This window comes from Protopterus annectens, chromosome 13.part0 (assembly GCF_019279795.1).
Source record: "Protopterus annectens isolate FY-2018-M chromosome 13.part0, PAN1.0, whole genome shotgun sequence".
NCBI lineage: Eukaryota > Metazoa > Chordata > Ceratodontiformes > Protopteridae > Protopterus > Protopterus annectens.
Window position 1 is genome coordinate 347,831,486 of NC_056747.1, and position 25,460 is coordinate 347,856,945.

The following is a 25,460-nucleotide window of genomic DNA, read 5'->3' on the forward strand; positions in this document are numbered from 1 at the left end:
AAACACTTGTATTAATGTTTCAAAACATTAGTGTTGGTCAGAAAGGAAGCTCACTTTCATTCTTTTGTAACTAAACACTCCACACTTCATCAGGAGGTGAGATTTGTTGGCTAATATTTTTTCAAGTAATTAAAGAACCACCTTGAGTACTAGGCCTGTGAGCAGTTACTTGGTTTGCTTCCAACACTGGCCCTGAAAAGCAAACAAAGCACACACACTGGAAGCAGAGCAGCCAATGTTGCTGCTTTTTACATAACTGTTTGTATGCTGAGTATTGTGTAGCAGTTACCTGGGGCCTCCAAGCATACTTTGGTTGTAGGCAGTATAAGCTGGATGTTCCCTTCAGAAACATTGCATGGTTTACAATACACTGTTGCAAGTTATGCAGTGTGGTCAACATTTTATCTTTTTCCAGGCTGTTTAGTAGTTTGGTACTTTTCTCTTTCTTTGAGTGATACTTTAGCTGTCAGCCTTAGATTTAATGTAGTGCATTTGTGTGTGCATACTCACCTTAACAGTATATGTTCGGTATTAAGGATCCTGTTGCAGTGTAGCCTTCCTTGTATCTAATCACTCATGTATGAAACCTTACCATATAGAGGAGACTACCAAACTTGGGTACAAGAGCATGAAAACCTAAATTGACCCTTTACTTTCTAGGGAGAATTGCCCTTTGAGCTGGATATCCAGGCACTATTGACGGACTTAATCATGCAAACAATGTGTTTGACAAAGTGGTTATTGACCACCTTATTAATTCATAAAAATGAAGATGGTGCACTGCTGATGTGTGTGCCTTGAAAAGAGACATGCCCAGTGTAGGACCTTCGGTGACTGAAAGTATGGTTAAGTGGGTGGACATCCCAGTGCAGCATAATTCCCATCAGTATGAATGATTCAGCTTCAGTGATTCTTGTATTTGAGCACGCTGTAGTATAACAGTGCTTTCTGTCATGGTAGATTCCAGCACTGCAGTCTCAAGGCAATTTTTTCCCCCTAACTTAAGGCAGCAGTGATGCAGCTTCAGTGAAGGGAGTAGTTTCGATTTGGTTTGACTCCATGGTTGAATTTGTTCCCGTTACACCAGCATTAACTCCCGTCTAGAGCATTCAGAAAGATCTTTTCACATAATTTCATTTGGGATATGATTCCACATATAGATGTGCAGTATTACTGGCTGCACTTTTCATTATTTCTATGGTGTAGCTTATTTCAGACTGTTGCTAATCTTTGAAGATGATTGCTGCTGAACTGTATAGTAGAACCTTAAAAGGTAATTTGTTTTATGTTTATGATGCAGAGCCTGGAGCAGTGGACAATGAGGCAGTCCTCTCTGGAACTTCAGCTGATGATTAAACAGTGTGTGAGCAGTGTAAGTGTCTTTGTGGGGCATGATTACCTTTCCGTTTGTACATCTGTCTGTTAAACATGCTTGACAGCAGGTGAGTTTTTTTATGTTTAATATTTTTAACCAGTTGGATACCACTAAAACACCCACAACTGAAAGTACAGTAACTACAAATGTAGCAAGTTTGCTTAGCAGGACTCCATCCACAGTCTCATTATTATATAATGTACACTTTTTACAGCAACATAGGTGTTAATTGACTTTCAGTCAGATGTGTATGGAGAATTAGAACCACCATGGAAAAAGCTGATTAAGTGAGGTCTAGGTTATGTTGTGTACAGTTTTCATGATGAGTTCAATTAAGATGTGCTTTTAATTCCCCCCACCCCCAGCAAAATAAACCTGGATGCCTTCTCGACCTGTACCCACTCAGCCCATTTATTCCATGTTAGGAGCCAGGAATCCCCGGACTAGGGGAGAGCTGTGCTTACCCATGTGTTCTTGCTTGAAATTCCAGTCGGCTTATTCTGTCTGTGGTGAGAGTTGTGTAGTATGGTGCAGGTCAGCTTGCTAGTCTTGTGGGGGTAGAGGCACCCCTTCCACTGTAGTGGCTGTTTTGAGCTTCCCTCTGTGATGTCCTTGGGGGGTGGGATCTGCCTCCATATACTGAATTCCCCATGGCTTACTGTGCAACTTGCCCATGGCAGCATGGGCTTAAGCTAGAAATCCACAGGTGAAACGCCTGGTGCTCCCACTGTGTGTTGGAATCCCTAACGCTCCCTATAGATTGTGCATGTGACAAACTAGTGTCTTCCTCCTAGGATGGGCAAACCAGACTTTCTTGTTTGTTTGTTTTAAGACACCTGTACTGAACTCATCTAACAACATGAATCAAAAATTGTTTACATATTCACTTTTTCTGAAATGTTTAACATTTGAAACTATAGACATTTTCTAACCAATAAACTTACATGCCCTACATTGGTCTTACTTTATGCCATTTCATTTCACTCCAGCATTCCTTTATTTCCCCATCACTCTGGTCCCCCTTGTGAAATTACTGTTAATACTTAGTACATCTTCCAAGGTTAGTCTGGTAGTCTAACCCTTGATTTCCACTTTCTGGTTATTGGCTTTGACGTAATTGAAGTTAATGAGGCCTTATATGTTCTAACATTCTAGTTCCAGTTTTCAAACTTAGCAGCATCTCCTTAGGAGCCTCTACATGTCCACCCAGTATGTGCATTAAGGCATTTTGCAGTGCTTTAAACTGTCAACTCTGCACACTCCTAGAAGACGCGTTTCCAGTTTTCCCTCTTGTTCCATACACACCACTAACAGTTGCACTGAACCTGAAGGAGGTGCCTTCACAGTCTACTGAGTGTATTAGCGAATTGCACTTTTAATTTTCTTTTGAACTTTAATCATAAATTTGCGCTTCTGGTGGGTTGTGGATGAGAATTCATGAAATGAGAAGTGAAGTAAAAAAATGTCCCCAAACTTGCTGGAATAAGGGAATTGTTGACAATAGGCTTATTCTAAAAGGCTCTGGTTGAGTGCAGCTTTGTTCCACGTGAACCGACCCAAGAGAGAGAGAAAAAGAAGTTATGTACCTACCATAACGTTCCATGTTAGTTGTCGTCTTCTCGCCTTCTTTCTTGCTGGTTGGGTTCAGAGCCGATCCTAGGCTCCGACTCTGCCATCTTCAAAAGCTCGAGAGCTGTTTACTGGCTCGAGGCCACCCCATATCCCATGATGCCTGGAGCTAGATACCTAGATCTCGTTTGGTAAGTCTAACTGCAGGCATAATAAGGAAAGAATCCTATCCTGTAATGTATAAACCCTACCAGAGAGGCTTCTAGGCAGAAAAGAGTAGCCAGAGAAGACTCAGCCAGTGAAAAACCATAAGGAACTCTTCTCAGTATACTAGGATAAGGGGGATGGAGGGTGGGACGCAAGAAAGAAGGCAAGAAGAAGACAACTAACATGGAACGTTGTGGTAGGTACAAAACTAATTTATGTTAAGTTATCTATCTCATCTTCATTCTTGCTGGTTGGGACAGCGTCCCTAGCACCTAAAATCCTGGGTGGCTCATCGGAACAAACTCTTCAGAACAGTGGAACCAAAATCAGCTCTGCTCCTGGAAATCACATCCAACTTATAATGCGAAATTAAAGTATGTGGGTTGGCCCACGTAGCTGCAGCACAAATAGATTCCATGGGCAACCTAGCCTGAAAGGCCACAGAAGTGGCTAAAGCTTTGGTGGAGTGACCTTTTGGTTTAACGGGCAATTCTTTATTCCTCAGTTGATAAATGTGATGATAGTAGTCAACCACCTGGACGAGGTTACTTTTGAGACTGGAAGACCTTGTTTACCCTCAGCATAAGAAAGGAAAAGTTGGTCCAATTTCCTGATGTCCTTAGTTCTATGCAAATCAAAGCGTAGTTGCCTGTGAACATCTAACTGATGCAATTTATATTCCACCCTGTTGGAGTGGTTGGGAAAAAACACAGGAAGGTCTATGGACTGATTCAAGTTGTTCTCTAAAGAGACCTTAGGAAGGAAGGATTAGTCCTGAGAGCAACCCTGTCATTGTGGAACACTAGGTACGGAGGACGGGTCCAAAGAGCCTGAAGTTCCGAAACTCTTCTGGCTGAAGTAATAGCTACCAGAAAGAGGGTTTTCCAAGATAAAAACTTCAAGGAACAAGATGCTGCAGGTTCGAAGGGGGGCAAAATTAGTGAAGCTAAAATCAAATTTAGATCCCACGGAGGTGGAGGATCACTCACTGGAGGCCTGAGCAGAGTGGTCCCTTTGAGAAAGGCTTTACATAGCTTATGAGACATGATATTATTTTCCGACAGGCCAGTGTGAAAATTTGAAATTGCAACTAACTGAACTCTAATTTTAGCGGAAGCGGACCCAGCATGAAAGAGTTCCGCAAGAAATTCCAAAATGTGGTGTACAGGGGCTGAAAAGGGGTCTATACTCTTAGTCTCTGCCCAGGAAGAAAAACGTTTCCACTTACTAGCGCAAGTTTTTCTAGTCGTAGACTTGTGCAATGATAAAATAATTTTGCGCACAGAGGGGGAGATATCAGGAAGCCTGGCTAAAGTTGGAAGTGTTGCAACCAAGCAGTGAGCTGGAGAGGTTGCAGGGATTGGTGCAGCCAGCCCGATTGATGGATCAGAAGGTCTGGAACTAGGTCCAGAGTCCAAGGCTGCTCGAGAAGATGATGCAGGAATGGAAACCATATTTGTCGAGGCCAGTAAGGAGCAATGAGGATCATTTTGAAGCCCAATAATGGTAGCTTTCTGTATTAGCTTTGGGATTAGGGGAAACGGAGGGAATGCATAAAGAAGTCCCTGAGGCCAATCATATACTAGAATGTCTCTGGGAGAATGTCCGGGAAGTGGAAGGAGAGAAAAGAAATTGCTGTATTTGCTGTTGAAGGGGGTGGCAAAAAGGTTGCAGCAAGGTTGGCCCCATTTGCGGAATATTTGGTACGCAACTACTTGATTCAGAGACCACTCGTGAGGCATAAGACTTGCTCTGCTCAGCCTGTCTGCTATGACGTTGGACCTCCCAGGGATGTATGTTGCGATCAGAAACCATTGGGAAGGGATCGCCCACTGCCAGAGTCTGAGTGCTTCTCGACATGGGGGTAGGACTTGGTTCCACCCTGCTTGTTGATGTACCACACTACTGACATATTGTCCATTTGAATTGCAGTGGTCCCGGTACGAAGAGAGTCCTGAAGAGCTTGCAACGCTAAAAGAACGGCCCTCATCTCCAAGACGTTTATATGCAGATGGTACTCGTGAGGTTGCCAATTGCCTTGGACTGTTCGGTACTCGAGGTTGCCAGTTGCCTTGGACTGTTGTGCCCTGATAATGCCCCCCCCACCCCCACCCGATCAGGGAGGCGTCCATGGTCACCGTAGCAACTGGAGGGGGGAGTACCAATCGTCTGCCCCGGGGCACTGATGTGGTGACCATCCACCACGCAAGGTGCTTTTTGCATGCTTCTGTGATCATAATCATGTGAGACATGGGAAGCTGCCGGAAGGACCATTGGGTGAAAGAAGCCACTGGAGAATCCTCATGTGAAAACGAGCTAGAGGAACAAGTATGATCGCTGCTGCCATGAGACCCAGAGTTTGGAGGATGAACCTGGCTTGAATTCTTTTGCATGCTAATAAAACCTGTACATGTTGGCGAATCACTAATACCCTGTCTGATGGAAGGCTCGCTGACATGTCTTTTGTATTTAAATTTGCACCTGTAAAGGTGATAGACTGACAGGGCGACAATGCAGACTTTTCGAAATTTATTGAGATACCTAATCTGGAGCAAGTCTCTAGTCTCTGGCTCACATAAGGTGATGCCTGGTGGTAGCAGTGAGGAGCCAGTCATCTAGATATGGAAACATCTGGAATCCTTGCCATCTCAGGTGAGCGGTAACTACTGCCATACATTTGGTGAACACCCTGGGGGCTGTGGTGAGACCAAAGGACAGAGCTCTGAACTGATAATGGCTGCCTCCCAGCCGGAAGCGAAGGAATCTTCTGGAGCGTCTGTCCATTTTGACGTGGTAGTATGCATCCTGAAGATCTATAGAGCAAATCCAATTGTCCTGACCCAGAAAGGGTAAAATGGACTGTAGCGTGACCATCCGAAACTTCGTTCTTTGTACAGACCTGTTCAGTCTGCTGAGATCCAGAATGGGTCTCCAGTCCCCTGTCTTTTTGGTACCAAAAAGAACCTTGAGTAAATTCCGGATCCTTGCTGGTCTGCTGGGACTTGCTGGGTGGCCCTTTTTCTTAGCAGTTTTGAAACTTCTTGAACTGCTTGATCCCTTAGATTGGGTGGAACATCTGGAAGGGACTTGTTTAACACTAAGGGAGTGCGAACAAAGGGAATTCTGTAGCCTCTGGATATAACAGACTGTACCCATTTGTCTTGTGTTATGTCTTGCCAGGCTCTTGGGTACAGCGATAATCTTCCCCCGACTGCTTCCAGAGGTGGGCAGCCAGGCAACACCTCAGGGATGCTGAAAGGGCTTCTCAGAGAAGGATTCTCTGCTGCCCTGGTTTTGCAGACCCCGTCTGCCACGAGGGCAGAGTCTATTATTGTTCCCTCCTCTGCCCCTGGATGGAAACTCACCACTTGTGTCCGGCAAGGCTCCCTGGGATTTCCGGAACCACATCTTTCCACTTTTCTGATCCTTGGGATATGGTCTGGAAGGAGTGGAAAAACAAACTCCCAAGGCAGAGAGAGTCTTGCCTTCCTGTTCACACCTGGTAAGGGTGTCCTTCACCTGTGATCCAAAAAGAGAGGAACCATCAAAGGGGGGTGTTGGTGAAAGACGCTTTGAAAGGTTCTGCAAAGTTACATAGCCGCATCCAAGCATGCCTCCTTAGGGCAACGCCTGTGCCCGCTGCTCTACTCGCACCATCGGCTGCATAAGAAATGAGCCTCATGGAGGAGTTCACCACTGAATTAAGAGTCACCAGCTGGGAGGCTGCCTTAGCCTGGGCCCCCTCAGCTGATGGATCTTGGAGGGTATCTCCAAGCTGTTTAAGGAGATCCCTTTGAAGACGGGTAAAGTGGCACAAATAATTCAGAGACCTCATGGAAAAGGTCGCTGAAGAGAACATCTGCTTCCCATATCTGTCCATCGTCCTGGACTCCTTGTTAGGGGGATGGACAGATGAAGTTTCGGCCAACTCCTTTGTGGCCGCCGCTACAACAATGGCATCAACGGGAACACCTTTGGTCAAAAACTGTTTATCCTGTGGTGCAGGTATGAATTTAGCGGGTCTTCTGGGGGTCGGTTCCACTTGTCTGGAGCTGACCACTCCTTCCGAGCCACCACAGACATCAGTGGATCGAAAGGCGGAGACACCCAGGAAGGTCAGGATCCAAATGCATCCAGGAATACCGACTCTTCCTCGGAAGGGCTTAGGGTAGTCCAGTTCCCCTTCTGCCTAAGCATCTCAAGGATGTCTGAGGAGGAGACATCTTCAGAGGGGGATCTCTGGGATCCTTCCGAATCCTCCAAGTCGGTATCTGATGTGACAGACTCAGGGGAGTCAACATGCTTCCTCTTGCATTTCCTCTTACGAGGTGGCTCCTCTGAATAATCAGGGGAGACTTCGGAAGAGGAAGATACACCCAAGGGGGTGCCCTGGAGCATTGGTTCCCCACACTTGGGGTCTGGGGGAGGGGCAGAGGCAGACGCAGGCACCATAGTGGGAGGAGCCGATGGGGATGATCGTGGGGCTGACTCGGGGGCCAGTAACACTCCTCATGACCTCAAATGCATCCCTACTTGGATGCAGAGAAGGCTCCTGTTTCGAAGAGATCGGAATCCCTCTCTGCACCGAGGGGGACGGCTCTGAAGCCGATGTAGGAGCCAAGCTCACCTGCGCCGAAGCTCCCAGGGGGAGAATGGGGTCGGACAAGGGTCCGATGCCACTCGCCCCCTCGGAGTCAACGAGGGAGTCTTGGCGCCCAGACCCCTCCAGGGACGGTACCAAGGAATTGATCGGAGCTGACGACAGAACTAAAGGAGAAGGTATCGGTGCCGACGGTTCCATGACCCGAACCCCAACGAACTCCGGCTCCGAGCTCAAAGGAGGAGTCTGAGGAGGAATAATTGCAGACATGGAGCCAACACCTGATGAGGGGGGCTGGACAATATTTTTGCTAGGGCCTGCGATTTCAACAGCCTACTTGACCACTCTCTCTACGTTGTGCTCTGAAAGCCTTGAGGACCGAGAAGAGTGGGAGGGGCCGATGACTGTGCTCTGATTGGAGCAGAGGAGACCTCAGAGCCGAACGTATCGACTCCAGGGAGGGAGACCTAGATCTCCCGTACGGCTCCGAAGTGTGAGTCGGGACCGACTGGGAGGCAGGCACATCGGTTCCGGACGGAACCGAGGCAGAGAGGGAACAGCTTCACCCAACGACGGCTCTGAACTGGGAGCCGAAGATTTAGGTGGCTTAGAGGACTTCACGGGCTGAGGCTTAGCCGGTAAATCCTGGGGCTTAAGTGAACCCATAGGATTAACTTATTTTTACTCTCCTGCAGGACTCTTGGGCTGAAAGCATGGCAAACCGAACAAGAGTCCTGCAGGTGCACAGCGCCCAGACAATAGACGCAAGAAGTGTGACCATCTGTCAGAGACATCTTCTGACAGCATGAGTCACACTTTTTGAATCCGGACACCTTGGTATCCCTGGACATCCCTGAAAAGTAGGAACACCAAGAACAATACACAAAAAATAGGCGATAACTATAACACACACTAAAGTTACCACACCCAAAAAACAGCCAAAAAAAAAATACTAACAATATTCTATGCTACCCACAAACAAGACTAAACTAGATAATACTAATTTTTTTTTTTTTTTTGAAGAGAATAAAGAAAGGGTTAGCCTCTAATTTAAACGGCTACCTATGTGAAGAAAGTGAAGGGGGAGGGGAAAACTCTCTAAAACGAGTTTTCTGAAGGGAAGGGGAGGGATTCAGGAAAGAAATTATAGGTACAACAAAGATATACTGAGAAGGTTGTAACTACAACTAACAATCTACACTGAAAAAAACCCTAATAGTTTTTATCAAAAATACAGATAAAACAATGAAAATATACGACCTGAGCCAGTAAGACAACCTCGCGGCAAACGAGATCTGGGTATCTAGCGCCAGGCATCATGGGATAATGGGTGGCCTCGAGCCAGTAAACAGCTCTTGAGCTTTTGAAGATGGCAGAGTCGGAGCCGAGGATCGGCTCCGAACCCAACCAGCAAGAATGAAGGCGAGATAGACAACTTAACATAATGAGTTAGAGAGAGGTTACAATATGTGATAAAAACAACAATGAAGTCTGTTGATTGCAGTGCAGGAGTAAAAGTCCTTTGGGACCAGGAATTAAAGCTGGAAACAGTGGTCTAGACATTGGTAAGTCTGTCTTGGTTACCCTGTAGAGGGGATAGTAAAACCACCCCAGAATAGTTTAGTTAATAATGTTAAAAGTTTAGCTCTTCTTTTTTTACTTCATATTGATCACTGCTGCAGTAGCTCTAGCTATATGGGCTATATCCAGCCAAATATGTAACAGCTGTCCAGCTTCTAAAGTTTTAAAGCACCTTCCACTTTTCCAAACTGCTGGCAGCTCAAGCTGAGCTGGCTAAAAGACAGGTTTGGGCACCAAGCACTTCAGAGCTTTCTTGCTGGCAGTGAGTTACACTCCTCTGAGGTTTCTGAGGATCAGTGGTTGTATTGTATTCCTTTTCTGGGGAAATAAGTTCACTATGGGGGAAAAATCTTCCATTCAGTATTTTTTGTTAATTAATACTTTCCTCTTCAGAAAAGTTATTTTAAAGCTAGGAGTTTGTGTTTAAGTAGACTGTACTATACATTAAAATGAGATTGGCCTTTTTCCTGTCAGTTTAAAAGCTGTGTACAGAAACTGAATATCTTTCTTCTATGGAAAATTTGTTGAAATTGTTTGTTTTACTTTGTGGGGCTTACAGAGTGCTTTAAAGTGTTTTGTACTGTATTCCTCTGTTAAAAAAGTGACTTTTAAAGACTTATAGTTTTTACCCTTTTGCCATCACTTGCTCCTTGGTTTCCCTGGGAAAGATGCGCCATTTTCAGCTTGACCATGGGGCAGCGCCTGTCCCACAGTTGGTCTTTCTTCTAGCCCCAAATAGAAAAAGTTAAGCAAATAGCCTTTGTCACCACAGATGTGTAGCAGTTTGCTTCAGCTGCAGGTGTGTGACTGCTTTGGCTTGTACCTCAGACCACTCATCCTTTACGTTGGATTCCTCTGGTGTAGCACCTACAACCACTGTGGACCAGAGGTCAACAGTGTCTTGTATGGCTGCTGGGGTCCCCCTCAGTGGGCAAGAGAGACCCACTCTGTCAGTCCTGAGAAAGGGAACAGGAAAGTCTTCACTGTTTTGTCAGAATGTTGTGCCCATCCCTGGTGCTGCTAGTTATAATGCTGCTGGTCCCTAGAGTAGGGCCATGGGAAGATCTGTTAGAACAACATGAGTTATTGTGGCAGCTTATTCTTAATGCTTGTATTTTCCCTGGGCTCAATGAACAAACTTCTGTTGGTAGTTTTTTAAAGCTTAGGTCTTATCAGGTGTAAACAGTACTATAAACTTATATTTAATATTTATCAATCTTTTTAATGTTTGATAAATGTATTTGTAATAATTTTGGTACAGTACCCACAAACTACCACATATGTGGTAGCCCCCTAAATAAAGAAGACATAAGGGATCTGGGGACCCAAGTAGATACCAATCTCTCCTTTGATAATCACATTGCCAGAGTGGTTAGACAATCCTGTGTGGTCCACCTTATCACAAAAGGGTTTGCATCCAGGTCAAAAGAGGTCATTGTACCCCTCTACGCTTCACTCATCAGACCCATCATAGAGTATGACGCCCCATTTGGGAAGTACGTTACAAGACACCTGCAACAGCTGGAAAGACCACAGAAGTACCTCAAGGATCGCTGGGCTCAAACAGATGCCTTATGCAGCTCGACTGAAGAAACTCCAGCTGTACTCAGTTGCATACCGCCTACTCAGAGGTGATCTCTGCCTGACATACAAGGCCATGTCCATCCCAGAATTGATGGACATGCTGCACCTAAAGAAAACCATATCCCCTCGAGCCACACGCTGTAGAGATCTAAACCTCACCACAATAATAAATAGGATGTGCTGGAGGGATAGATTCCTGTCCGAGAGACTTCCCATGCTCTGGAACAAGTTTCTGGTCTACATTAGGCAGAGCTCCTTGCTAATACTCTTCAAGAGAAACCTTGACGAGTGGATGGGAAACAGTTTACCCCGGGGATCACTTCAATGGCTCTGCTGAAAAAAGGCACAGAGAACTAATCTAAGGGGGGATGCGAAAGCCAACACATTCAGGCTTGGCTTATAAATGCCTTCGGGCAGATAGCCTAGTACCTCCTTATCTATAAAATAGGTTTATAATTTTAATTGATTAATTGGGTGTTTGTGGGGTTATGTGATTTTATTACATTTTGTATATAAAACCCCTTTTACCAGTTGGTATACCTACTCTGATGAAGTCTGGTTAATTGTGGACAAAAGCGCCCAGTATTTTAATAAATTCCTCTGGTGGTTTACTCTGTTTCTCTGGCTTTTGTGGCAGTTTGGATCTACTTACTAATCAAAATTCCATGGACTGGAGTAGTTTACTTGGTACACTCATTGTTTAATTCAGGCCGTTGGTCATCCTCATGTAGTAGTTTCTGGTGCAAGATGGAGGGATGCCTCCTTTTCTGAAGAGGTTTAATATTTTGAATCTGGACAAGAGGATGAAAGGACAGATACAGGGGTTTCTCCACAGATTTCTGATTCGGAATCAGAGAAGAGCTCAGTTTCTTATTCTCCCTGATGGGGTTCTCTTTTCTCTGAGACTATTTCTAGAATGGGTCGGTGTTTTCAGTGGGAGAACACTGGTTTCTCAGTCCCTTAGAAAATTCTATTGACTGTTATTGAAGCAGTTTCCAGAACCTGCATCCATTCCTCTAGTTCTGCCAGCTTTGGAGGATGCATGTGTAGTCCGCTGTCTGCCCCTCAAGAGGCAGATAGGATCTATAAAGTTCTTCAGTCTTTTAAGTTTTTACAGACTCTTCACAAATCTGATTCAGAAGCTCTGACTTCAGTTAATCCTAGCGATGCCAAACGGTTATTTTGTATTCCAGTCCTACTCATTCTGATAAGGATGGGATGATTATCGATAAGTATGGGAAAAAAGTGTATGTTTCTGCAACTTTGATTTTCAGAATTTTGAATTGTCCGACTCGTATGTCAAGTTTTGTTCTGTCTAATTGTGAAAGCATGAGGAATGTTTTGTCGGCACATTCTTGTGAGGAAAAATCTGCTTTAAATTTAATTTCTTATATTATTCAAGTCACTAGTTAGTGTGTACAGTGTGTGCATGACTGTTGATCATTCTTTCAGGGCTGTGGTCACTGGTACTGTTTTGAGGAAGTTTGCATGGCTGTGTTCTCAGAACCTTCCAGATGTTAAAAATGATGTGTTGATAAAGATTGTTTTTGGCCCCTCTACTGCAGAGGTGTTCAAAAACTTGGAAAGGGGAAAGCTGATACAGGGAATCTCCAAGATTTTTAGCTCTCCTTTCCAACTTTTCCATGGAATTCCATTGACTCCTCGTCCAATTTTGGTAAGAAATAGTGTCTCCGCAAAGTACATTTAAACATGCATTTAACAAGAAGTTGCATTGGGGTTATAAGAAGTATTCTGGAAATTCCTAAAATCAAGTATAGTCCAATAAGTTAGAATGACTATTTAAGAGATTTTGTTTCCCTCTACCACCCTGGCAGCCACTTCTTTTCTTCCATAAAGTCTGAATCTCCTCATTTCTCTTGGGCAACAGATAGTTTCAGACATGTTGGTTCTGAAGATTATTCATCAAGGTTACAGATGACAGGGAGGGAAATTCCTCCTTTTCAATGTGTAATTCCTCATCCTCCAGATCAGATTCTCTTGATTCCACCTGTCTTATCACATAATGGCCCAGGTAGTGGTAGAACATGTTAGCCCTTTCCAGATGGGAAAGGGGCTTTATTCAAGGATATTTTTAATACCAAAAGAAAGAAAATGCTTAAGCATCAGTTCTGGATCTTTCTGTCCTAAGCTTGTTGGTGATGGTTTCCAAATTCAAAATGATGTCACTTCAAAACCTGTTGCCTCTTCTTCCTCATTCATGTTTCCTTGTAATATTAGATTAAAAGATATTTATTGCATTCCCATTCATCCAGACTTCAGGCATTTCTGTAGGTTCTGTGTCTGAATCACATGATCAGTTCTCTGCCTTATCCTTTGGACTGTCCAATACACAATGCGCCTATCTCCAGTTACAGCTCATTGCAGGTTACAATATTTTTCCATATTTAGATGACCTGCTTATGTTTGCAGAGTCTCTTTTTCAAAGTGTCCGAATCTCTCTTGGGTGAGAGATGTTCTTCACAAGCTGGGATTCCGAGCGAACATTCAAAAGTCTTTCTTGACTCCTTTTCACATAATTGTTTTCTGGGATGTTAACTAGACTCCACAGGAAAAATAATATCTAGATCTAGATCTATTTTGAGTGTTTTCCTCTCGGACACTGGTCACTGTGAGTGAATACCTCAGGAAATTTGGTCTTATGACTTCTGTGCTCTCATGATGCCCCTGGCAAGACTCCATAAGTGGTATGTGTCTGAAGTCTCTCACCAATACCCCTTGTCTTCCTAGTGCTGGGGTTTGACAGAAGGGAGGTCACTTGGTGGAGACAACAGATATCCCCGAATCCAGGTTTCCCCTTAGCCCTCTCTGTTCCAAAGCAGTCAACCGTTACAGGCATCTTGGGCTTTTCTTGGGGAGCAGTTTCAAGAGGGATAGAAGCGCAAGGTGTATGGGACACCAAGGACAGATGGAAACACAAATGTAAAAGTGATGCTTGCACTGATCAAGGCAGTCATCTCTCTCTGAATCATCTTTGGTCCCTGGAACCTCTTAAGCTGTTACAGACAATACCACAGACGTGTGGCACATCAACAAATAGTGGATAATCATGTCATACCCCATCTGCAGACCAGCCGTGTTAGCTTGGGATATAGCTTCATAGTATAATCTCATTTTGCAGGCATTCTACATTCTATCAGAGCAAAGCTGAGTGGCAGACAAATTGAGCAGGACAAGGGCAGACACTCGCAAATGGAAACTACATCGGGGGTCTTCCGAGATTTGATTGATCTGTGGTGTTTCTCAAGTAAACTTCTTTGCCTCTGAAAAATCATCTAGCAAGCTTCTCCTCAAGGACTCCATGCAAGAAGGCCTGGAAGACAGCTGACTTTTTTCTTCTCCTTGGACAAGAATGCTCCTTGTTTGCTTTTCCACCATTTCCATTAATAGCAAGGGTACTTCTGGAGATTCAGAAGTAGCCATGTCAGGGAAGCCACCCAACAGTGTAACGGTTGTATTTAGTTGATTCATTTGTGTTGACACTAATATCACCAGAAATGGGCATGGGTATCTGCCAGTGATGTGGGTTAAAGACCTGGTCTACTTTGACTTAAGCCATGGGCTCATGCAAATGGTGGGAGGGATGTCTGCGCCTCTGTTGACCAGTGTGCCTGCCATAAAGCCCAGTGTTAATAAGCTGCTGGCTGGTATCCAGTTGCTCAGCTTGGGTTACCTGGGATAGAAAGATGTACGTAAAACCAATCAACCTGCCAGACATGAACTGTGGATTGCTACAATCAATGTAGGTTCACTGACTGGACATAGTTTGGAAATGAGTGACATGATGGTAAGGGGGAGGATGGAAATATTTTATGCCCAGGAGAGAAGATGGAAGGGTGATGCAGCATAGACATTTGGCTTGATATCCAGTGTCATCTCCTCAGGAGGGGGACAGATTTGAAATAATGTGGGAATTGAGGGTGAGGCTTCAGAAGACATTGAAGGGGATAGTTTCAGAATTAGTAATGGATGCATGGCAGTCAGACTCCAGTGTAAGGATAAGGCAGTATTCACAATCTTAGCCTATCCCCCACAGCAGGGTTGTGATAGTGAGGGAAAGTGGGCATACATATAGTTTCAGGACCTACTAGATAAATCAGGGCAACATGAATTGGTGCTGATAATGGGTGACCTAAATATACATACCGAAGGAGTAAAGAAGGAGATGCCATTCTAGACTTTATCTGCCAAATGTCTTAATGGTAACCAGCACATGACTCTGCACTCTGCAACAGAAGCAGTCACAATATCAGATACAAGAGTGGCCAACATGTTTCTCAGGTAGATGTCCTAATGAAAGGGCACTGGGGTAGAATTAATGATTGCAAAGTCATCCCCTTTGGAACAGTTGGCCCACAAAGTAAACCACTGGTTGCCACAATCAGCTACAAGCAGTGGTTAGAAGAGAATTCTAAGGTTAACAGAAACTAAGTTGACCTAGAAGCTGACTGGAGAGAGCACAAGAATTCAAGGAATTTTTCAGGGCTCTATTACCACAGGAAGAAAAGCAAATATGTGGAGTTGAAAAGGGCAGCACTTCAAAACAGCATACATAAGGACTAAAGAATAGATGTACATCTGAGCCAGGTACAGAAGCAAGGTACATAAGGAAAGCTATAGGTGGAGTGCTGGGAAAAAGTAGGAGATAATAAAGACAGACCAGCCTAAGAATGAATACTGACCAGCTAAAAAACAGGCTAAGAGAAAAGTTGAAATAGCAAAGAATAAAGCATCAGAGGCACTCTTCCAACTTCCGGAAGGTGACACGGTAGATGATGCAAAGAAACAATTAGGTTGCAACGCAGACACAGAAAGATAAAACAGATAGTCAAACACCCTCAAAGGATGCCAGCAACAGCCTGCTCACCAGTCCACAGAAAATCAAAGGCATATGTAAGGAGTGCTTCCAGCAGCTTCTGAATGGAAAAAAAAAAAAAACACAGAAGCAGTACTGTCTCAGACACGGCCTAAGATGAAATGGAGCCCACCCTGCAAGAAGAAAGAACAATACGAAGGAGAATGAAATTGGGGAATTGGCAGGCTCAGATGAGGTCACAGCAGATATGATCAAGATGTTGGGTGAGATTGGGGAGAAATGGCTCCTTAGGGTACTGGTGAGAGAGAAGTGTACCGAGATGACTGGAGAATTAGCATACTAGTGCCACTGTACAAGAACCAAAGGGTCCTCCACAACTGTGGGGAATACAGAGGTATCAAACTCCTGTCACACTGCATGAAAGTTCTGGAGAGTGTGATTGATAAATATGCTTAGTAGAAAGTAAAATGGGAGATTAGCACATTCCAATCAGGATGCAGCACAACCTACCCGATGTTTGCAGTGAGACGTAGTTGAGAATAAAGTAGAAATGGAGAGTCCAACTGAGCATTTCTAGACTTTGAGAACACATATGCCATGGTCCAAGAAAGCTGATTTGTGTAGTCCTGTGGTGGTCTGAACCCCCAGAAACAGTGATAGAATTAGTGCAGGCTATGTACAAGGACTCTGACCCAAGTATGAACCGTGGGTATGCGCCAGCGTTCAGCTCTGAGCCTTCTGTTTACACTGATGATGGACTACATTAGAAAACAGGTCTGAGGGGACAGCTCAACAAAGTGGCTGTATGCAGACGATATGGCATTGCAGGCAGACTCTGAACAAGACCTTCAGCAAAGGGTAATGGAATACGAAACTGAAGGCACATGGGATGAAACTAAGTACAGCTATGACGGTTGTAATGGCGGCAAGTGGGAGAAATCAGAAGAAGCTGAAAATTGAGATGGGGAAAATATTGGAAAAGCTTGACATCTTCATGTAACTGGGAGAGGTGGTTGAGGAGAAGGGAAGTCTGAATGAGGAGGTCAAATGTCGAATCAGAGGGGCTGCATCTAAATGGCACAGCATGTCAGGGGTAGTGTATGACAGAAGAATGCTAAATATGGTGAAAGTAAGGTGTACAAAACAGTGGTGTGATGAGTGCTATTGTATTGTACAGAAACCTGGGCAGTAAAGGCAGAGCAGTTGAGGAAACTAGAGGTGATGGAGATGAAATGTTTGAGAGGGGGGAAGTAGGATGTGCACTGTGTGACAGACTAAGAAATGAGAACATAAGTGCAGAAGCCAGAGTAGCTCCAATTGAAGGAAAAGGTCAGAGAGAACAGATTACTGAGGTTCAGGCATATGTGAAGGAAAGCAGAAGACATTCTAGTGAAGATAATTTGGGACAGTCAGGAAGAAGTCGACAGGAAATGAGGGTGTCCAGCAAAGACTGGATGGATTGTGCGAGAAGACCTGCAGCAGTCAGGCATGAGTGTCGAAGATGGTAGAAGAGTGGCATTGAATAGGGAGAGATGACGGTAAGTGATACTACAGCCCTACCCCATGTAGAAAATGTGGGAAAACAAGGGTTGATTGTGTTGGTGATTATCTTTCTTAAGAGTGAGAAAGAATCCCCATTGCGGTGACTCCCTTCTGGGCTAGGCAACAGTGGGTTTTCCTTTTGGAAATGAACAGGGGCAATTACCATAAGCTTCCTCACAGACTGGATCTACTAACACAAGTACAGTGGTGGTTGATGCACCCTGACACCAGTCAACTTCAGTTGACTGCCTGGATGATAGGGTTGTAATTCTCTTTAGGCACCTGTACTGAGAAGCAAGTACTAATAGAAGTAAGAAAGCCTGCTAGTAGAGAATCGTATATTAGCAAATGAAAAAGGTTTTCTTTGTACCAACAACGTAACCAGCACCTGTTTAGGGCTAATTGGTTTCTGGTTTTACAGTGTTTGTGTGAGTTACTGCCCTGTGGCCTTTCTTACTCCCCATCAAGGTTTATCGTCCATTTCAGTCTGCCCATGGGTCCTCCTTTTTCATTGCATCCTCATGTCAGAATGTTTTTGAAGGGGGTTTTGCTTAAGAAGCCTCCAAGAAAATTGGTGGCCCCTCCTTTGCATCATAATTTTGTGTTAGAGAAACTATAATGTGCTCCATTTGAGCCAGCTAACCTGGCTAATCTTTGAGGTTCTTTACATGGAAAGCAGTTTTATTGATTGCTTTGGCCTCTGCAAGAAAGATGTCCGAGTTTCAAGCTCTTATGTGAGTCAACCCTATCTCATTTTCCACAAGGGCAAGGTTTCATTAAGAAGTAATCCTTTTATGCCTAGAATGGTATCCAAGTTTACCTTAAGCCAAACTTTGTCTCCTTGTTTTTTTTTCCTGAACCCAAATGTGAGAGAGAAAAGGATAGTCCATACCTTGGATGTCCACAGACAACACTGGTACTGTCTTGACAGAACTAAATTTTTCAGAGCTTTGTATCAGTTGTTCACTTCTTGTAAAGGTAAGGAGGCAACCTGTGTTAAAGTAGATTGTTTCCAAATGGTTGTCCAAGTCTGTTGCCTTCTGTTAAACTCACTACAACAAAACTATTCTGGGCAGGGTCAAGGCACACTCTGTCAGGGTCTTGGCTTTGTCTATGGCTTTTTGGAAAGGACTGGCATGTGCAAGTGTTCAAGAAGTTGCTACTTGATCCTCTTATATTTTTACAAAGCACTGTAAGTTTGATTCCTTTGTGTGTATGTAAGGCCTTGCAAGGACCATTCTCCAGGAGCTCCTGGACTTTTACGTTCATAGGTTTAATACTGGACTAACAACCACCAGGGTCTTTACATGCCTAGCAAAGCAACTCAACCCATCTTTGTCTCAGAGTTCCTTGAACACCTACATGGAGGGATATGTTAAAGAAGTAGCTAAGGGTTTTGAGGAGGGGAGGCTAGTTGGGGATTATTTTACTTACTGTCCATCTCTGTGCATTAGAGATGAGGCCAGACTGGCAGTGAGTTTGTGATTTTTCATCCAGTGATCAAGGTTTCTTTTGAATAAAGTCAGGGATGAACTCTGCTTCATGTAGATATGGGGCTTATTCTGTAGTGCAGGGATCCTTTGAGAGATATATTGGTCTATGTGCTCTGTTTGTCACAGGCAAAGTTCAGGTCCTTGTGAATCCAATGTTTCTGGTGCTGTTTGCTTTTCTGATGTGCAAGAGATGCCTTATGTGCTAGGCAAAGATCGCCTCTCAGAAACATGTAGGAGACCCAGTACAGAGATAGGCCATTAAGATGATCTCTGTAGGACAAGGGTATTCATACCCTAGCCTCTCCTGGTGAGGAACGTTTGATGGCATTCCAACTGTTGCAACTGCCTCATTAGAAACATGCCAAAGGAGATATTGTACTCAGTGATGGGTCTGATAAGGGATGAGTAGAGTAGTGCTAGAACTTCCTTGGATGTGGATGCCATACCCTTGCTTGTGAGCTGGGTGACAGAATGATTTTCTCAGCAGGCCAGATTGTCTACATATTTTCCCTGTTCCTTAACTATCTGATCAACTCGTAAATGTGTTTTATGGAGAAATTAGCTTGGGTGGACTATTTCCTAAAGGGCACTATAATATAGTTCTTTGCGATGAGTTTTAATTCATGGCTTTGACACAACCCTTTGAATAGGGAGAGATGTTTGTGTTGGACTCTGTTGTAGGATGTTGCTGTCTAGGGGGGAATCTGTGATGGCTCCCTTTTTACAATCATCTGCAAACTTGGTCAGACAGAGGTCTTTGACATTGGCCTTTACTTTCAAGAAGTAGATGCCAAACAAGAGTGGGCCCAACATGGATCCCTGGGGTACTTAACTGGTGGCAGGTTTCCTGGTGGAGGTGGTTTAATCGATTCTGACTTTTTGGGTCCTGTCTGTGAGCCAGCTACCAATCCAGTGAGTTATGTATCGGATTTATACCTTGTTCTGAGAGCTTGCCAACATTGGCTGAGTCGGGTATTGTATCAAACTCCTTCGCCTAGTCAGAGTAGGATTTATGCACCATCTTCTCCCCATTCATAGCCTTGGTGACGCTCATGAAGAGGTCTACCAGTTTGAATAGGCAAGACCTTCTCTTAAAGCCAAATTGGGATGGGTCCAGTGTCCATAGGATGCCAGTGCTCTTGAGTATTCTGTGATCATTTGTTTGCATGCCTTTACATATTGGACGTGTCAGACTGATGGGTCTGTAGTTCCTTGAGTCCCTTTCATCAGAATGACCGAGCTCTGACTATATTCTGTAGTGTTATCTCAAAAAGAAATCATTAGTTCCCCATTTTTAGAGCTGACAGAACTGACACGGATTTATCTGTAGAGCAGAAGGAATCTGCAAGGCAAAGTTTAGTAGGGAACATTTCTACACCATGTTGGTCTGTCCCTACAGCTATTTGCACATCATAGAGCAGCCTCATCCCTGAAATTGGGCTCAGTCCCAATTCATTCTAGACCTTAAAAGCTTGTCAGAAAACATTTTCTGCTGTGGCAGGGGTCTATGCTGCTTAAGACTAGATTGAGTAAGAAGTACTTTGCGGTGGCTCCAGGTTCACATTCATATGATGTATGAGTGGATATTTCTTGCACAGCTCTTGTGGGATCCTTCCATGGGTGCATCTCAGATAACCAAGAGATGACCTCAGGTTTTCAACCTGATGTTTTATTTGACAAAAGCCTCACAGAGAGAGGAGAGAAAATGTTATGTGGGAGAAACACAAGATACCTGCTACTCGAAAGAGGTATCTGTGTCTATTTAGCCTGTAGGAACCAAACCCATATTGGATCCTGTGGTGTCCGAAGCATTTGAGGATGCCTTCTTTGCAGTCTCTTTGGAACCAGATTCTTGGCCTTCACCTCATAAGAAATGGAGCTGTTTTTATAGGGTCCAGCAGGCCTAGGCCTACCAGTACCTTTACAAAATTTTAAGGATAGTCCTGCAGTGATCTTCCTGGATACTACTGAACCCAAACTGCTATATTATGACACATGAGGGTTGAATCCCTGATAGATTTGGTAAGAAAGTGTATGCTGTGGCCACTTTGGCATTTAGAGCTTTTAATTGCCATACACATTTGAGCAAGTATCAGGGAGAAGTTCTAAAACAAATATGTGCACCAGAATGTAGGTCAAGTCCCTGACATGGCAAACCGTAAAGCTTGCTCAACTGACCCAAAAAGTAGAGAAGGCTGTGATCAGTTCTGGTTATGGTGCTATAGGTGTAGCTTCCAGGGTAGTGTCCATGAGGTCAGTGGTCAGGTGCCATGCTTAGCTTAGAGTGCTGGTACTACCAGACAACATTAAGGGATGATTGTAGCTGCTCTGGTGACAGAGGGATAAAACCCTAACGACCCGGTTTCTATTAGTGTCTCAGGCAACTGATAGAGCGGCATGGAGAATGGGCTTTCCCATCCTGGAAGGGAGGGTGGTATGTGGACATCTCCAGGTAATGATCCCTTTTGGAGGCGAAGGATGTGCCAGAGGAGGCATGATTAGCACGGGGCAGTTGGGCTTGGCTGAGCTGCTTTGGAGGTGGGGCGGTACACCATGAAACCCACATTACATGCTCCCCTGGACCATACCATGCTGCCAGAAAGGGGGGGAACAGGATAGGCCAAAGTAAGACCCCACCAGATGAAAGCAGAGCTGTGCCAAACCCTGTTACTTGTGTTATGTGAAAGACCCCAGCAAATACTTTAATAAGTCGTGGGGAGGCATGGAGTGGATGGTTGACCTGGCATAGATGATGCACAAAGAACAGGCCAGTAACAATGAAGGATGTGCGGGAGACAAAGACGCTGTTAAGGGAGGTGTGCCTAATCCTTTTGGATAAGAAATTCTTGTTTGGCAGACCATCGTGTGATATTTCAAAAGGTTAGAGAGGGTTAAAGTGATGCAGATGGTAAAACAACTTTTTCCATTTTCCCATCTGGAAGTACAGCAGTAGCTTCTGTTCTAAAACTGACCTCTTTTACATGCACCAAACCAAAGGACTGAAAACTAGAAATAAAACCGTTGGAAAACAAACGTGGTGTGGAGAAAGACTAGGACAAGGAAGGAAGGATGACAGGAAATGGTCCAGTGAGTCCGTCTGACCAACCATCACTGAAATAACCTCCTCCCTGCTCCATTCCCCTCTCCCATTTCTTCAGACAGTCTGCCCAAGGGAAACTGAGAGAGAGTTCTGAGAAATTTTGTAGAGCACTGAACAGTTGGATGATGAGGATGATTACATACAGGTACTGGATAGAATTTGAAGTCCTCACATCCTTTAAGAGAATCCTTTTTATTCCAGAGGAACAGCTTCATATTACCCTTCCCCTTCTGCAAGTTTTTGGAGAAGAGCACATAAAAAGAGGGCCCTTAAGGGCGAAGTCTTTTTTGTTACTATTTATGGATTTACCATTTGGAATGGGATGGACCTTGAAAGCAGTATTGGATCTCTACAAGCTCAGTCTTTTCCTGAAAGTATTGAAATTCAAAATGGGCACACTCCCATCACTTCATTACTTCTGGCTAGAGCTTTTCTAGTTGCATTACACCTGAAGGATGCACGTCTCCACATCTCTTTTTACAAGGACCATTGTCTAACTCTGGTTTTAACATTTATGAGAATAGAGTGCATGTCTGTCCGCTATTTGGACAATTGCTTCCTTTAAACCGAGGTGGAGCAGGATGTTTTCAACAAAATGAGAATCACCAGTGATTACTTCAGGGATCCATGATTCTCAGCCTATCCAGATTAAATTTTGCTTCAAACAGGGCCAAGATATTCCTCTGAGGCAGCTGTCTGCACAGATGAGTGCAGTGTTTACCAAGACCTTGCTTCTGGAGTCATTCCTCAAGCAGGCCAATAAGAACTTTGACAGCCAGGGAGTTTATTAGAGTATTGGGTTATATGGCCTCATTGATCTTTGTACTTCCCTTAGCTAGGTGATGTGATACATAAACAAGGGAGCATCAGAATGCATCCCTTGTGCAGTCTGCCAGTAGAGGTGTGGAACCTAGCAGTCCAAACTGTCTTGCATCTCAAAATAGTTTATATATCTTCTGAATGCAGCAATATTACTGATGGTCTGCTCAGGACATTTTCAGAGATTCATGAATGGAAAATGAAAGCAGAGATTTTTCAGCAACTGTCAACCAAATGGGGTTTCTAGACTTAGGTTTATTTGCTGCCTCAGTAGTAACTGGTTATTGCACAAGGCTTCTGTGTAAGGTATGGAAGCCCTCATAGTCCATTGGTAGAATTAGTTTCTTTATGCTTTCCCCACCCGGTGGTGGTGGTGAAGCACCAGCGCAGTACTTAATAGTGTACTGGCCATGAGTGTGTTACTGTGATGGCCCAGATGGCCAAGAACACTACCTTATTTTATGTCTCAAAGTGTAGATGTTCATCGTGCATACAGCTGCAGTCATAACAGATAGGTTATCCTGCCGTCAGGCGGGTCCTTGGTCGGCCAAATTCCAAAGTCTAGGTCCGTCGTCGGTTGTCGTCGCTTCTTCCCTGACGTCAGTGCGGCATGGAGTATAAGAGGCAGCCAACGCCATTTTCTCCAGTCTTTCTTGCCGCGCGGTGCCTGAAGCAGAAGCAGTTCGCAAGTGCCGGTCGGCCAGCTCCTGAGATTTACGAAAGTATTTCAGCCGAAGTCTTCTTGAAAGCTAAGTACCCCGTTGGGGAAACTTTTCTTGCCTCAGACCGATGTCAGACAAAGTTAATAATTGCATTTCATGTGGGAAACAAATACCGCATAAGGATTTCCACTCTTTCTGTATACCTTGCTTAGGCCCAGACCACAACGTCTCGGCCTGCCGTTTTTGTGCTAGATTCAATAAGCGCACTATTAAGCGTCGGGCGGAGTTCGCCCTTCACTTTTTTGGCAAAAAATTTAATTATATTATGTCGTCAGATACTCCGACTCCAGTTTTGAGTAAAAAATGCAAAGATAAGGATTGACATACGAAGTCCGCGCCACCTACTGAAACCATGCTAAGGCTGACTACCGGTTCTCCGGTACTCAGCGAGGCGCCTACGCAGCCCCTGAGTACCGATGACAATGCATTACCGGTGTCTTCAGTACCAGAGGTCGCAGGCTCCTCGGCCCCCATTCCTACTACAGACTCCGACGCCACTCCTGGCGGGGAAACTCAGAATTTAGACAGGCCTGCCATTTCTCAAGGGGTCTTCAGGCCTTCCTCCTCTATTAAAGCCTTCACTAAATCTAAAGCAGCCATGAAAACCAAAAAACAGGTTACTCAGACCCCCTCTCAAGGCACCATGCCTAAAAAACAGATGCTTAAAATGGCTGAGGATTTGATTACTCTTATCAGGGGTTCTCAACCCCCCTCTGACAAAAGGCCCAGACAAGAGGAAGACTACCCTTCCTCAGATCAAGCTTATATTACCTCAGAACTATCCGAGGACCAGGATTATGCCTATTCTCCATTCGAAGACTCTGATGCAGAGGAGTCTATTCCCTCGGTCTCCCCTCCTGAGGACGTCTCTTTTGGGGAAACCCTGCATACACTGAGGGAACACTTTCACTGGGAAGGCCAAGATTACTCAGATTCCAAGAAAAGGCTCAGGGAATTTCTTCTGCTCCCCCAGCATAGGCCTCTGGCTATCCCTCCTGTTTTAGATATATTGAATGATGTGTACACAGAAGCCAGCCTTAATCCAGTTTCTTTGCCTCCAGCTCCTGTTAAACCAGACCGGTATTACCGGGTTCCTGATTCTCACCATTTCCTATATAAAAACCATACTGCTGACCCAGAAACAATTTCACAGGGTCCCAAGGGAATTAAGGCCTCTACTGCTAAAAACCCATTACCTTCATAGAGAGATTCCAGAGCTTTAGAAAGGTGGGGGGAAAAGGTGTACACCTCTGCCACTTTAACCATGAGGGCATTAAACTGTCAGTTCCATATGTTAAAGTATCAGCAGTTTTTGATATCTCAGCTGAAAAGCAAGATGACACAACCAGGCCAACCAGATTTAAAAGAGTTGCAGGATTTGTTGCATGGTGCAGAGCAAGTGGGTAAACATACCTTGCAGTTTGGTTTTGATGCTTTAGAGGCCTCATGTAGAGCTGCTGTTACGGGTTCTGTTATACGTAGGCGTCTTGGCTCAAAGAGCAAACCTTACCAGATCATGTCAAAGCTAAATTATTAGATGCACCTCTTCAAAAAGATGTATTGTTTGGTGTTAAAGCTGAGGAGGTGCTAAAGAAAATGGAGGAAAAAGTGAAACCAATGCAAACAGTGAAAGATTTCCTGCAGGTACAGCCTCCACGTTTCAGCAGAAACTGGCCTTCAAAACATTGGTCCTTTCCAGCCACGGGCAGACTTCAAAGGGGCAGATACAGGCGCCCAAGGGGTAGAGGACAACCTCAAGGATCTTTCAGAGCCAGACAGTGGCAAGCACCAACCCCAAGAGGTGGAGAAGATGGATCACAGTCTTTTAGAAAACAGACACAATGACTTCCCCCTACACCTGCCAAGTAAAGCTTTAATGGCAGCACCTTTGGGCGGAAAACTGGCATTATTCTCAAAAAATTGGCATATTGTTACAAAAGACAAATGGATTCTGGACATTATAGACAGAGGCTACGGGTTCCACTTTCACACCCTTCCAAAAATGAGAGGCATGCCAAACCTGCCACAACATCA

At 44.5% G+C, this 25,460-nt stretch overlaps 1 protein-coding gene across 1 annotated transcript in view; it reads left to right on the forward strand.

Annotated features, from left to right (window-relative positions):
• MED12 (mediator complex subunit 12) overlaps positions 1-25,460 on the forward strand; it is a 4,088,267-nt gene that overhangs the window by 2,707,750 nt on the left and 1,355,057 nt on the right. The window contains exon 28 of the mRNA XM_044054827.1: positions 1,301-1,372. Within this exon, the coding sequence (XP_043910762.1) occupies positions 1,301-1,372 (72 nt within the window). The remainder of the gene's footprint in view (positions 1-1,300; positions 1,373-25,460) is intronic.